The following is a 15,655-nucleotide window of genomic DNA, read 5'->3' as shown; positions in this document are numbered from 1 at the left end:
GGATCCCATATGCCGTGGAGCGGCTGGGCCCGTGAGCCATGGCCGCTGAGCCTGCGCGTCCGGAGCCTGTGCTCCGCAACGGGGGAGGCCACGACAGTGAGAGGCCCGCATACCGCAAAAAAAAAAAAAAAAAAAAAAAAATGGCAGACACTGATCAAAGAGTCAAATTTGGGGGAACTGGAGATATGTGAGAACTGGGCTAATTCAGGGAAATTCAGCAAATAACTTCTGGGTCTGAAGTGAATGTGGGGTAATGTGAGAGGTGAGTTGGACGAGTAGTCTGGGGACAGATCATGAGGACCATTATAATCCACACTAAAATAGTAGGAAGTTAATGAAATATTGTGCTCATGATGCTTTAGTTAATAATCATGCAAGTAATTTTTCATCCTTTAAGTAAAACAGGAAGGTATTTGAGAAGAGCATTCACAAAGAGGGGAATATTTACTAGGGATTTTGGTAAATGTCATACTTCAATTCCAGTCTCCAAGAAGCAACTCCCACTCCCAGCCCCCAGGAGACAGGACTCTCTGCGTTAGCCTTTGTGTTCTTTGGTTCTTACTTTTAAGTACTTTGCTTAATGGAAAGAAAGACCAAAGATATTTCATCAGGAAAATCTTAATGCAACTGCACTGGATTGAATGATGCCCTTCAAAAATTCGTGTCCATGCAGAACCTTAGAATGTGACCTTATTGGGAAATAGGATCTTTGCAGATGTAACTAGTTAACATGAGGTCATACTGGATTAGGGTGGGATTAGGGTGGGTTCTAAATCCAATAAATGGTGTCCTTATAAGAAGGCCATGTGAAGACAAAGGTGGAGTTATGCTGCCACAAACCAAGGAAAACCAAGGATGGCTGGCAACCACCAGAAGCTAGGAGAGGGGCAAGGGACAGTTTCTCCCTCAGAGCCTCCAGAGGCACCAACTCTGCCGACCCCTTTGTTTCAGACTTCTGGCCTCTTGTACTGTGAGAGAATAAATTTCTGTTGCTTTAAGCCACCCAGATTGTGATATTTGTTATGTCAGCCCTAGGGAACTAATAGAGGTGTTTTTTTCTAGATGGGGCTTTACCAAATCTAAACATTTCAAACCAGTCTTAAGGGATAGATGAATCATTTTTAGGAAATTTCATTGTAATTATACCATTTATAATTTTTTAAAGTCCATAAGTTGAAAAATTTTAGAAAAATACAGTTTCTCTATGCTTCTATTTACTGAAGAATTAAATTCTTTATTAATGCCCAGTAATGGTAAACATATAATCATTTTCTCTTTCTATTTAAGGCTATTTTGCTTGCTTAATCTTGAGGAACTTGATATTTCCTACAATAGTATTGCTTTTATTCCAAATGAAATCAAGAAACTCAGGTATTTTGGAAGTAGTAAGTACCCATAAGACATATGCCCCTTAAGGATATATTAGGTGATGACTGTGATGGATAAAATTGAGTCCTTTCATTTATTCAATAGCCATAAAACATAATATGTGAAGCATAAGGTTTACCAAAATGTAAATTGAATGGTGTCTAGTATTTTTAAGACATTAACATTTTCAGTAATTATTTAAAAGCTAGTATTGATGACCACCTTAACAGAATGACAAGCTGCTTTTGTCCATTTATCCGTGTGTGCACCTGTAATTCTTATCAGTTGATTTTTTTGTAAGGAAATACATATACACAAAATGCTAGTAATACACAGTGCTTTAATACTAAGCTCTGATTCTTTCTTGTACTAATTTCTAAAAAGTCTCTGAAGTTGACCTCTGACCTTCTAGGTCAGTACCATACTCTTTTGATTATGACTTAAGAATAATTTTAATAACTAGTATGGAGATTATTTTTCAATAATAGTCTCAACTAGTCTCTTTATATTATGATCTTTAAGATCATTTAATATCATTCTAAGCCCCTCCTCCCCCAAAAAACATACAATTGTGTTGCTACTATGAATGTAACATTTTCTGTAATTCCCATTTCTAGTTGACTATCGCCAGTCAGAATAGAGAAATAAAGAATACAACAGAATAGAGAAGAGCTCTTTACTTCTTTACATTTTAAAATCAAACTATGTAAAAAATTATCTTAGTTCTGATTGAGTTTTACTAGATTTTATTTGGTTTCTAGGAGCATTATCTTATCTTCAGTAAAATGAGATCATTTTGTTTCTGTTTTTCTAATATTTATACCAATTATTTAATTTCCTGTGTAATAATCTTTGTATTTTAATAGAATTCAGCCTGTTCACATTTGTTATGATATATTTAATTTTTTACCTTCTGTTTTACTTTGTATTTACTATTTATTCACTTTCTGCTTTTCATATTTCTTTTTTTGGGGGGGAGATTATTTTTCAGGATTCTTTCTGTTCTCTTTTTTTCTCCCTTGTTAATTCTGGAACTCCATTGAACTTTCTGAGTCTATTACAGGCTATCTTTCCTTCCCCAAAATTCATAAAACACATTTTTCTTTAATATTTTATAAAAGCAAGATAAAAGCTTCCCCCAGCATGATGGTCTGTTTCCCCACTGCTGCCTTCCACCAATAGTTGAGACCTTTACCTGAATGAAAAAAAGTATGTTAATGTTTAATTTGCCTATGAAAATAAATTCTTTCTTTGTATCACTATCCTATACTGTATTATATTTTATGTAGTATAACATTCATTCTTCTGTTTGTGATTATTTCTTTTTCCATAGTGATGACTTGTTGCAAAGACCCAAAATATGTGCTTTAACTCTACTATTTACACAAATGCACTTACTTCCATGATAATATATTGGTTTGGTTGCTTTTTAGTTAATTCTCTTGATTTTAAGGAAATACTTAACACATTTTATTACTACTAAGTTTTATACCATTTGGGGGGAACACTGGGACAGATTTCTTTTCTATCTTTTAAAATATGGTTTCCTTTATTTGTAGATCACTTGAAAAATTGATCGTTGATGGAAATGAACTGACTAGTTTTCCACCTGCAATTTTGAAGCTTAATCTGAAAAAAATCCTATTTGAGAATAATTTCACTCATCCTAGTCTTTGGAAAGAGAATTCTATGAATAGTCCACAACGACTTACTCAACTTACTTCTTTGTTCTTTTTAGAGAATAATCTACATAAATATTATAATGTGATCCCAGTGGAAATTCAAAAGTTACTGAAATGGTGAGCAAATTCTGAAGCTCTTTTTACCAAAACACACTTTTAAGCATTTAAATGAATATTTAAAATATTCTTTATTACAGGGCCAGATGATAGTTTTACTGTACACACACACACACCACCACACACCAAAACATATGCCATCTTTCAGATTGCTCCTTCTGGCTCTTCAGGCATAATTTTTTAGTCTGAATTCAGCCCACCCTCTCAAGTTATTACTTAAATCCAATGTGAGGCACAGATTGCTGAGGTGTAGCTGGCAGTATCTATACAGTTGTAGTATAAGTCTTTTCTATGAACCACTAAGGACAAAGGGGGATTCTTCCAAAAAAAAAGATTCTTTAGTGCCAGGCACACTCTGAAGGGAAATGCTTTATTCTACTCTAACTTCATAGAGACCAGGAATAGAGCAGACACACACAGGGCAACTTCTCTTCCTCAGGGGTCGACAGCCAGTGTGGGAATTATTGCCTATCTCAGGACTAGGATTCTTAAAGCCCACACACTATGAGTCCACTCAGGCTCACCTCTTATTTCCTTTTAGATGGTGTAGAACTAATTTTTACTGCACTACCGATCATCAGTGCCTGTATTACTGATATAACTTTTTTTTTTTGGGCCGTGCTGCATGGCTTGCGGGATCTTAGTTCCCTGACCGGGGATTGAACCCAGGCCACAGCAGTGAGAGTGCTGAGTCCTAACCACTGGACCACCAGGGAATTCCCTGATATAACAAATATTTGTTGTATGCCTAAGTAAAATGGTTTTCCAGGAGTATATTAATCACCAATATTGATTGAATAAAAGACAGAAAACCTGAACAGACTAGTAACCACTGGAGAAACTGAAAAAGTAATTAAAAATCTATCAATAAAAAAAGGAACCAGGTGCCAAAGTTTTTGATTTTAATGCACTATGTCAATGTTCATGAGATTTGAATGCACATGAGAAAGTAAAATCACCAAGGACAAAAACATTTAAAAAGAATTAAAACCTAACTAGTGACTGTAAACATATATGAGACCAATAGATTTGAATTCACCACAAAATAGGGAAGCTGAACATGGTATTCCTGAGTGAAATCTGTACTCCCAAAGGGGCTGGTGGCCCCAGAGCAGTGAATACTTCTCTTTCAGCAGAACAAATGTTTTTGAGAGAAACATCCTCAATTTAGACATTAAAGATTCCAGAAAATTATTTCAAATGAATATTATCTCAAAATTAAAATTTCCAAATACATGAGGAAATAAAACACCAAGAGTAAAAATTATCACAATCAACAGATATGAATCTCCAAGGATCTAAGATATTAGAATTGTTGACAGAATATGAATTACCTACTTTAAGTGTTTAAAGAAGTAAGATATAATTTTTAAAATGGTTAAGGAATAAAAGACCATCAAAAATGACCAGGCAAATATGAAAAAGAAATTTTAAACGCAATTAAATTCTAGAGACTAAAAGTGTAATAGTTGAAATTGATGCGTGGGTTTAACAGACAATTATCCACATATGAAGAGAAATCTGGAGAAATTATTGTGTATATGTGGACAGGAGGCAAAGAGATATGGACAGTAAAAGGAGAAAATTTAACATATCCTTAGAGTCCCAGAGAATGTTGGGAGTCATTGTTCAATGAGGTAGTGTCTGTAAATTCTCAGAAGTGATGAAAGGAGTGAATTCACAGATATTGAACACTCTACACAAGCCAAGTAAAACACCTTGTGGTGAAAGTGAAGAACACCAAAGACAAAGACTTAGAAATCAGCTGGAAAAAAAGTCACTTACAAAGAACAACAAATAAACTGCTAGCAACAGTGGAACAATAACTGAAGAAATGTTATTTAGCCCAGCAAAATTAACTTTCAAGAACAAGGGAGAAAAATTGATTTTCAGATAATAAAACAGAGAATTTATTCCCCACAGATTTTCACTTTAGTGAAATGAAACATGCAAAGAATGTGCATGAGAAAGAAGAAAGATAACTCCAGAAGTATGCTCTGAGATGTAAGAAGGGCTGGAGGGAAAAGAAATTAGAAAATATGGGGTAAACAAATATGATCTCTAGGATCTATAAATTAATAGTAACAACAAAGTCTATGGTGTGGTGTTAAAAAGAAGATGTAACTAAAATCAGATCTCAAACAGTGAGAAATGTGATTTTTGAAAAGATACCTTTTATGATAGCAATAAAAAACATAACGTACCTAGGAATATATCAAGTGAAGTATGTCCAAGATATTTATGGAGAAAAAGATTAAAACTTTACAAAAAGGTAAAGAAAGCTGAATTAAATGGGAGAGATACACACACTCAGGTATAAGATGATTTAATACCAAAAATATATCAGTTCTCCCCAAATAGAGCTATAGATTCAATGCAATTCTGGTCAAAATCTTTAACAGAATTTTCCGAGAGACTTGATAAGCTGATTATAAAATGTGTATGGAAAAGCAGAGACTCTAAAATAGCCAAAGCAAGCCTGAAAAAGGAGCCTAACATTAGGGACTTGCCTATCAGATATAAAGACTTATAAAATTAGAGAAATACAGTTGATATTACACGCAAGGAAAGACAATCTAACCAATGAAGAATACATAGCCCAGTTATGTTCTCATGTACATGTGAAACGACGTTGGACAAAAATAGCACTGTGGATCAGTAGGGAAAGGAGAGACTTTTCAATAAATGACGCTGAAACATCTGATCATCTATAAGTAAGAAGTATATAATTATGTTTCTGCTATGTATACGTTACCATCATTTACAAAATCATTTCCAATTGGATTAATGACTTAAATATGAAAAGCAAAATTTTAAAGCCTTAACAAGCAAGTATAGGAGATTATCTGTATGACTTCAAGGTAGAGAAAGATACCTTAAACAAACCTCAAAAATATAAACAGTAAAGCAAAGTTTCATAAATTTGACAAAAGATGTTTCTACATAATATTATAACCATCAATAATATTGAGGCAAGCTATTAACTGAAAGAAGATATTGCAATGCTTATAACTGTTTAAACATATATCTCCCACAAATCAATAAGGAAAGATATAACCCATAGGAAAGTGGTTAAATGATAGGAATATGCAGTTCATGGAAGACGATATATAGATGATAAACATAAAGAATGTTAAATCTCTCTAGTAACCAAGGAACTGCAATGTAAAAGAGCAACAATAGGGTTTTTTACCTACCTGTTTTATCAAAATTAAAAAGATTGACATTAAGTGTTGCCCTTGCATGCCCAGAAACAGGATTATCATGCACCATTACTGGCACTGTCAAGTTGGTGGAAGTTTTGTGGAAGGTTAATTTGACAGTATCTTACATATTCCTTAAAACAGAAATCTAAATTTTAGTAGTATGTCTTATAGAAATAGTTATATGTGAACACACAGGCAGAGGGATGATAACTGCAGACTAAGTGTGCATCAATAAAAAAGTAGTAAGATAAAATGGTGTATCCATATTTTGGAACATTATGGTGCTGTTAATAAGAATGAAGTAAAACAAAATGTATTGACATAGAAAGCTGTCCAAAGCATTTTGTTAAATCAGAAAAGCAAGCTGTACGTACAGACACATACAGAGAGAACACATACACAAGAGAGATTCCATTTATGTAAAAAATAGTCATGTGTCTGGGAACTAGAGGGAACACCACCATATGTGAGCTTTAGTTATTCTGCAAAGGGGAGTTAGAATGATTTAAAGGAGGAATAAAGGGGAAATTCTGTGCTTTTTTTCCTGTATGCTTCTATATTTTTTGGAAATTTTACAAGGATGGGTATTCATGTAAATAAAAAGTGACAAATGAATTACAAATAAAAGGGGCTAGAGAAGGAAAGATTATAACTACAGCTGGGAAAATAGGGAAAAGATTTAGGAATGAAACGGTGTTTGAAAAGAATCTTAGAAGAACAGGTAAAATTTATATATTTGGAAATATGTGTTGTATTAAAGAGACATTCCAGGAAGAGGGAACCAAATGGGGAAATGAACCAAAGTTGAGTAAAAATAGGAACGTGGGCAAAGAGAAAAGTGAATGTCCAGCCAGAACAAAACATCTACGAAGAGTAGCAAAAAGTAAGTTTAAAAAGGAAGGTTGGGGCTTCCCTGGTGGTGCAGTGGTTGAGAGTCTGCCTGCCGATGCAGGGGACACGAGTTCGTGCCCCGGTCCGGGAAGATCCCACATGCCGCGGAGCGGCTGGGCCCGTGAGCCATGGCTGCTGAGCCTGCGCGTCCGGAGCCTGTGCTCCGCAAGGGGAGAGGCCACAGCAGTGAGAGGCCCGCATAACGCAAAAAAAAAAAAAAAAAAGGAAGGTTGGAGCTAGCTTATGGAGACCACGGATGGGGTTTCTTCTTTAGGCCATGGAGCCACTGCAGGTGACAGCAACAGACCTGGCAGTAGTGTCGAAGATGGACTAGAGTAGTGGAAGGCGGGGTGGAGCTCACTGAAAGTGCTCTTGTGACCGGTAAGGAGGGATTAAACCAAAGTAATAGGTATAGGAGTAAACAGGTAGGAAATGACACACGACAAATTATGAAGGTGAAATGCACTCAACGGCTGCCTGAGTATGTGAGGCAAGTAAAAGAGGGAGGGGTAAAAACGATGAGGGGTTCAATCGCATCAGGGACAACTGTCGTGATATGAATAAAGATAGAAACAACGAAGGAGGCGTTTGTCACCCAACCCCACCCTCATCCTCTAACGTCTACTTTTGGCTTTGATTCTTAATTTCCAACGTCCGTCCCCAGTACTACGTTTGCTGAGTCTGGATGGTGGCTCAGCTCTGGGCTCTGCACAACGCCTGCGCCTAGGCTGCTCCAAGCCCAGCTTCTGCCTCCACCCCAGTGGCTTGGGCCCTACCCAGTAGCAGCTGTGAGCTTCTTTGTTGACCCCTACAACTTCTCTTTGCATTTTGCCTCCCTGTGTCTCTACCTGCATTCTATCACCTCAATCAGACAGAGAATCTGCCTTTGTTGAGAGTTGGGTCAGAAGACTCACGTTCCATAGGATTTTACCTTAATTTTCTTGCGCACGAGAATGATAGAAATGTTTACTTAGAGATATAAAGTTTCAAAAGTATTATTCAGTTCCACTAAACTATAAAGCCTTGATCGTACTTAATACTTGGAAGTCATCTTTACTAGAGATAACTCAGTATGTTTTTTTTAACATCTTTATAGCCTTCCATTTTTCATTATTGTGCAAAAGTCTGAATTTTTTGATAAATTATATTAAATATTGCAATTTAATTTTCCATGTGATTTTATTAGTACCAGCGTATTTTCTCAAGTATATATCACTTACTTGGGGACAGTAATAGAACTATTTAGTTAGAGGAAATAAGGAAATAACAACTCAGGCCACTAAACTCCCTTATTCTGAAGATGACATTCCTCAAGAGTTTAGGCGACCTGCTCAACCAAATTTTCTTCTCTTTAAAATAATTTTATCTTTCATCAACACAAGTATTTAGTTTAAAAGATCAAATGTTGACTCCGGGTCTCTTCATGAAAATCACCCCTGTCCGCATCTCTAGCCCCCTTCACTCTTTACCTCCAGAGTCACCTACTGCCAAACTCTTTTTGCAGTTCTCCTCTGGGTGTTTGCTCTCATATTCTTTAAGTTTTATTTTCAATTGTGGTAAAATACACATAACACAGAATTTACCATCTTGGTCATTTTAAAGTGTACTGTTTAGCAATCAGCACATTTTTATTTCTGTGCATCCAATCTCCAGAAGTCTTTTCAACTTGCAAAACTGGAATTGGTCTTTATACCCATAAAAGAACAACTCCCCACTTCCCCCTCCCCCTAGCCCATGGAAAACTGCCTTCTACTTTCTGTCTCTGAGTTTGACGACTCCAGAAACCCCCCATATAAGTGGAATCATGCGATATTAGTCTGTTTTTGTGATGAGCTTATTTCACTTAACATGATGCCCTCAAGGTTCATCCATGCTGTAGCCTGTGTCAGAATTTCCTTCCTTTTAAAAGTTGAATAATATTCCATTGTATGGATACACCACATTTTGTTTATCCATTCATCTGTTGAAGGACATTTGCATTGCTGCCACCTTTTGGCTATTGTGAACACTGCTATGAACATGGTTGTACAAATACCTGCTTTCCATTTTTCTTCTATTTCCAGAAGTGAAATTGCTGTATTATATGGTAATTGAATTTTTAATTTTCTGAGGAACAGCGGCACTGCTTTTTATAGAGGCTGCACCATTCTACATTCCCACCGGCAGTGCACAGGGTTCCAATTTCTTCACATCCTCTCCAACACTTATGTTGTTTTGCTTCTGGTTTTTTTTTTTTTTTTTTTTTTTTTTTTGGCCATCCTAATGGGTGTGAGGTGGTATCTCACCATGGTTCTCACTGCATTTCTCTAATTATTAGTGATGCTGAGTATCCTTTCATGTGCTTTTTGGCCATCTGTGTATCTTCTTTGAAGAAATGTTTATTCAGGTCCTTTGCCTATTTTTAAATTGGATTGTTTGTGTTTTCTCTTGTCAAGTTGTAGTTGCTTATATATTTTGGATATTAACCCCCTTTAAAATACAACTTACAAATATTTTCCCCCATTCAGTCATTTGCCTTTTCCCACTGTTGATGGTGTCCTTTAATGAACAAAAGTTTTAAATTTTGCTGAAGTACAACTTAATCTATTTTTTCTTTTGTTTCCTGTGCTTTTCTTGTCATTTACAAGAAATTACCAAATCTAATGTCATGAAGCTTTTTGCCATATATATATTTTTTAATTAATTTATTTTTGGATGCTTTGGTTCTTTGTTGCTATGCACAGGCTTTCTCTAGTTGCAGCGAGCAGGGGCTACTCTTTGTTGTGGTGCGCGGGCTTCTCATTGCATTGGCTTCTCTTGTTGCAGAGCACGGGCTCTAGGCGCGCAGGCTTCAGTAGTTGTGGCCGGCGCGGGCTCTAGAGCGCAGGCTCAGTAGTTGTGGCCCACGGGCTTAGCTAGCTGCTCCATGGCATGTGGGATCCTCCCAGACCAGGGCTCAAACCCGTGTCCCCTGTCTAAGAGTTTCATTGTTTCAGCTCTTACAGTTAGGTTTTTGATCCAGTTTTAGTAAATTTTTGGATATGGTGTGAGTAAGAGTCCAACTTCATTTTTTTTAATGCGTGGATATTCAGTTTTCCCAGGACCATTTGTTGAAAAGACTGTCCTTTCCCTATTGAATTGTCTTGGCACCCTTACTGAAAATCATTTGACCATATATACGAGGATTTATTTTGGAGCTGCCTCTATATTTTTAAATAGCATCCTTGAGTCATTCTTCTTGTGTTTTCAATTTTAGCTATTATCTCTAAATTTCCTATTAAGCAAGATAGGTATTAGGACTCTTATCAGCCCTCATATATACCTGTCTTCTTCCTCCAACCTCACAATATAGTTATTTACAGAATGTTTAAAATTTCAAGCATCCTATGCCTCACATTACTGGCACTCCTTATTCCTCCCCTTTCCTTGCTTTAATTTTTCTCTGTAGCACTTACCATCACCTCATTTTATATTTTATCTAATTATTTTATTTAATATCAGGCTGGTCCTCTAGTATGTAAAGTCCACGAGGAGAAGAATACATGATAGATTTGTTCATTAACGTTATCTCCAGTACCTAGGATAGTTCTGGCGACATAATAAATGATTAATACTTCTCGAGTAAAATAATGACTTTTAAGTTAAATCAATAATTATTATTTAAATTATTATAAAATCTAAGTAATGCATAGTTAGGCTACACAGTGTACTATGAATATATTTCTTTTACTGTACAACTTTTTGTTTTTCCTAGAAAGAGTAATTGACTTTTATTCATTTACTTTGCTTTATGTGTTTATCATTAATTCTGCCATGACAATTCTAATAGAATTATTTAAATTTTATCAGTATGAATGTATCAGATATGGCTATCAGTCCTATTAATTTTTTTTAATACATCATCCTGGAGCCCTGTGTCTTTCTGCCCTAATCTAGAAATGTTGCTGTCTAGATCTGGTGCACAACTGTTATTCCAAGATTTCCCTTCACTATTGTCTTGGAATTTCCTTTACTATAGTCGCATTGGATACCTTGTTCTTTGTTTACCTCCACATTTTGGTGAAGCCAGCCCTCCAGTGTCTTCCTGCAAAAGAATGCATGGAAATAAAAATTTAAGACCATGCGTATTTGAATATGTCTTTATTCTGCACTCAGACTTGATTGATAATTTGGCTGGGTATAAAACTCTGGGTTCAATCATTTTCTTCAGGATTTTGGAGACATTGCTTCATCATCTTCTACTTTTCTGTTTTTTATTTGAGATCTACAGCTTTCTTATTCCTTATCCTTTATATATAACCTATACCTCTTTTTTGGAAGGGGAAGCTTTTTGAATCTTCTCTTTTTTTTTGCTAGTTGTTTAAAATTTTCATGATGATGTGCCTTTGTGAGTTTTTTTTTTTTAACTCAATGTGTTCAGTACTTGATGTATCCTTTCAATCTGGAAACTCATGTATTTTAATTCTGAGAAATTTTCTTATACTATTACTTTGAAAATTCTATCTTCTATTTTTCTGTGCTCTTCCTGGGACTATAGCAAATCTTGGACCTTCTGAATTTTTCCACTTCCTTAAGGCTACCAGAATACGCCACCCCAAAATATGCTTCTTTGACATAGGTATTATTTTGAACTTAAGGCAACTGAGATCTAACAGATGCAGGAAAAGCTCTTTACCTCCCAGTAACTACCTTAAAATAGAACATAAATTTCCCCTTTTGGAAATTTCCATTTGTAAAATGTTTTCACACCAGGAAGAGAACTACTTCAGGAGACAACTCCTATCACCTGAAAGACTCTTAGCTGTATAACAAGACAACCCTTATTTACCATATATTTCCACCCTTGGCCTTCCCATAACTGGGCTTCTCAGCCCAGAAGCCCAAATCCCCTTTTCCTTTGTTTAGCCTAAGATGGTATATAAGCCTCAATCATTTGGCTGCTTCTTTGAGTCTCATTTCTTTGAGAAAGTCCCATGCATGTGTACATAATTAAACTGTTTTTTTCTCTTGCTAATCTGTTTGACAAGTTTAAACTGACAAATTTAATTTTCAGGGCCCCAGCCAATGAACCTAAGATGTGTAGAGGAAAAGATATTTTTCCTCTCCTACAACTCCTGGCCAGAGGAGGCTTGTTTTTTGTCTTTTTTTTTTTTTTTAACAATGTTGTATATATTTAAATTGTACAACAGGATTATTTGATATACATACACACCATGAAATGATTACAAAGATAATGTTAATTAACACATCCATTGCCTCATATAGTTAACTCTTGTTTTATGAAGTGAGAACATTCAAGGTTTACTTTTAGCAAATTTCAAGTATATAATACCACATTAACTATAGTCACCATGTTGTACATTAGATCCTTAGAATGCATTCATCTTATAACTGAAAGTTTGTACCCTTTGACCTACACGTCTCCATTTCCCTCTTCCCCCAGCCCCTGGCAACCATCACTCTACTCTTTCTATGAGTATGTACATCTTCAACCTAAGTAGAAATTGCCAAATTGCTCCAAAGTGATTACACCAATTTATACTCCACCAATTTATATGTATCCTCACCAAACTTTGCACTAGCAGACTTTTACATTTTGCCCATCTGATGATTTATGAAATGGTATTCTTTTGTTATTTTGTTTTGTATTCCCTGATTACTAATGAAATTGAGAAGATTTACTTTTCAATGTTCTCTGGATGTTCAAGTCTCATCTTCTGTGAATAGTCCATTCATGTGCTACTCTTAATATACTAACTGGCTGATGTCTTTTTTTAACTGATTTGTGAGCATTTAAAAATATACATGGACACTAGTCCTACACTAGGTTACAACAGTCCCTTTATTTTTAAAATGATATATTTATTTTGAGTTATAAAAATAATATGTATTTATTATAGAAAATTTGGGAAATACAGCAAAACATTATGAAGAAATTTAAAATTCCCTGTGATCACATAGGAGAATAGGTCCAAGAATAATTACTGTCTTCCATTTGGGATTTGTCCTTAGGGTGTTTTCTTACTATGAATCTATACATTTTTTGTTTTAGAGAACTAGGATTATTTTATACACATATATTTATTTTTTAGCATTTAGTTTTTCACTTGCGTATGTCTTAGCTCCTCAATGAGATGGTAAGATCGATAATGAGAAAGGCCATATTTTATACTACTTTGAGTCTTACATAGCATCAAGCAAAATGTCTTTCCTTTAGTAGATTTGATGTTTCCTTCATTGCAGCACATCCCGATGTGAATGGTGCCATGGTCCAATGTTCGGTGAAGGTTTTCGCATCATCCGATCCTGCAATATTTTTGGAGTAACACAGTTTCCTGTTATATTTTATGTCTGTTCCTCTTCCTGCTACAGAAAAGTAAAGGAAAGCAATTTTGTTTTCGATAATGTTCCTGGTAAAAGAATATCTCTAAATCCCGAGTTGATGAATCATACAGTGATTTATGAGGCCCACTTTAAAAGCCATTAAAGTTTACGTATATAATCATTCATGTCTTTGAGAGCACAGGTTCTGTGTGGAAGATAAGTGTCTTCTCATGTGAATCCTCTTGGTAATCCTAGCTCCTAATGAAAGTCTGCGATTGTTAGGGAATCTTTGCAGAATATTTACGTAAGAATGATTAGTAAAATGTCTTCGGGGATTTCAAAGAAGATCTAGAAAATTTCTTTCAGAGCATGTTTACTATAAAAAGAAAAATGTTAGAATACTTTGCAAAAAGTATTTATCTTACAATTGGCCTTTTTATGCATCCATTCTCAGGGATAAGATAGTAATCAAAGTCATCAGTGGGGTTTTGGCCCCATATGGATTCAAAGTCATGTACCCAAGTTCTCAATATTTGTGCATTTCTGTGGAAATTTGTCCAGTGCCAACCATCTCAGCTGTGGATTGCTTTGGGGAATAAAAGATTAATTCCAGTACTATATTTAGTTGTTTGAATTCATTACCCAGGCTCTAAGAAAACTGGTACAATTTTTCAGTTATCTTGACTGCCATCTCATAAAGCCTGATTCCATAGGCTAGTGCCAGCATTCAGTAGGCTTTCAGTGATAGGCTGGCAAGAAAATAAAGTAAAACGTACAAAATTACATTGCAAAGCAACATATGGATACAGTAGAACTTGAGGCTTTAAGAATTAGTATTTAGTAAGAGGAAGGTAAAAGAGCATTTTGAGATAACAATTTTAGAAAGGCATAGAATTGTTTCATATATGGCATATCTTTTACGTGCAGTTAACTTAAATCTAAAATGTCATTGCTAATGAAACCTGTTGAAATGAAACGATTTAAATTTATACAACCATCGTATCATTAGAGAATGTCAGAAAATACATTTTATGTCAGTTTGTGCATATCATGTAGTAATATCATTTAAATAAAAAAAATAAGCCAGGCAAAATAATTTTTCTGACTAATGAATTCAATAAATTGGGATGCCTGTATTCTTCTCCTTGAGAATTAATTCAATTTTAAGCAGAAATAGGAAAACCTTGCCTGAGAAGTATACAAGGTATTCTCCAGCAAAAGAATAAAATTATTAATGTAGGAGAAGTAACTACCATATCACACATGTAATGCATGATAATAAATTCATTAAAAATGTAATATACCCATAATTGTGAAACAAGATTTAAAAAAATAAATCCTGATTCACTAAATCCTAGTGGCATATAGCCTACTAATGCTTACACTTGTCCCTGAAATATTTCTTGGAGGAAAAGTATATTTACTTTTTATTTTAAAAAATGTTGTTTCTTGGTTTGAGTAACTGGGTAGGGTCATACTGAATGAAATAAGAATAAACAGGAAAGAATAGGGTTCATGGGAAATTACAATATCTTAGAGACACTGCAGAGAAACAAATATGCCTGGACATTTGGACAAACGTGAAACATACTTAGAGCTCAATCTCGCTATTTCTTCATGGTTAGTACAAACCTAGAATCTAAGTGATCTCTTGTAGATCTTTAAAAAAATAACTTACAGTGTATTTTTTAAATATGAAAGTAAGACGTACATTACAGAGGGGCTTCTCTGGTGGCGCAGTGGTTAAGAATCCACCTGCCAGGGGCTTCCCTGGTGGCGCAGTGGTTGGGAGTCCGCCTGCCAATGCAGGGGGCGCGGGTTCGTGCCCCGGTCTGGGGGGATCCCACGTGCCGCGGAGCGGCTTGGCCCGTGGGCCGTGGCCGTTGAGCCTGCGTGTCCGGGGCCTGTGCTCTGCAACGGGAGAGGCCACAACAGTGAGAGGCCCACATACCGCAAAAAAAAAAAAAAAAAAAAAAGAATCCACCTGCCAATGCAGGGGGCATGGGTTCGAGCCCTGGTCTGGGAAGATGCCACATGCCGCAGAGCAACTAAGCCCGTGTGCCATAACTACTGAGCCTGCACTCTAGA

General features: G+C 35.8%; 1 protein-coding gene and 1 non-coding gene across 2 annotated transcripts in view; one reads left to right on the top strand and one right to left on the bottom strand.

Annotated features, from left to right (window-relative positions):
* The window catches only part of LRRC63 (leucine rich repeat containing 63), a 40,117-nt gene extending 26,387 nt beyond the window's left edge, over positions 1-13,730 (top strand). The window contains exons 8-10 of the mRNA XM_060079766.1: positions 1,288-1,371; positions 2,928-3,167; positions 13,487-13,730. Coding sequence (XP_059935749.1) covers positions 1,288-1,371; positions 2,928-3,167; positions 13,487-13,730 — 568 coding nt within the window. The remainder of the gene's footprint in view (positions 1-1,287; positions 1,372-2,927; positions 3,168-13,486) is intronic.
* TRNAE-CUC (transfer RNA glutamic acid (anticodon CUC)) lies at positions 3,812-3,883 on the bottom strand. The gene has a single exon. It is a non-coding gene; the product is annotated as a tRNA-Glu (tRNA).
* Positions 13,731-15,655: the final 1,925 nt, after the last annotated feature.

The sequence above is a fragment of the Mesoplodon densirostris genome, chromosome 17, assembly GCF_025265405.1.
Source record: "Mesoplodon densirostris isolate mMesDen1 chromosome 17, mMesDen1 primary haplotype, whole genome shotgun sequence".
Classification (NCBI taxonomy): domain Eukaryota; kingdom Metazoa; phylum Chordata; class Mammalia; order Artiodactyla; family Ziphiidae; genus Mesoplodon; species Mesoplodon densirostris.
The sequence above is the reverse complement of the archived record's forward strand: the minus strand, read 5'-3'. Positions and strand labels throughout refer to the sequence as shown.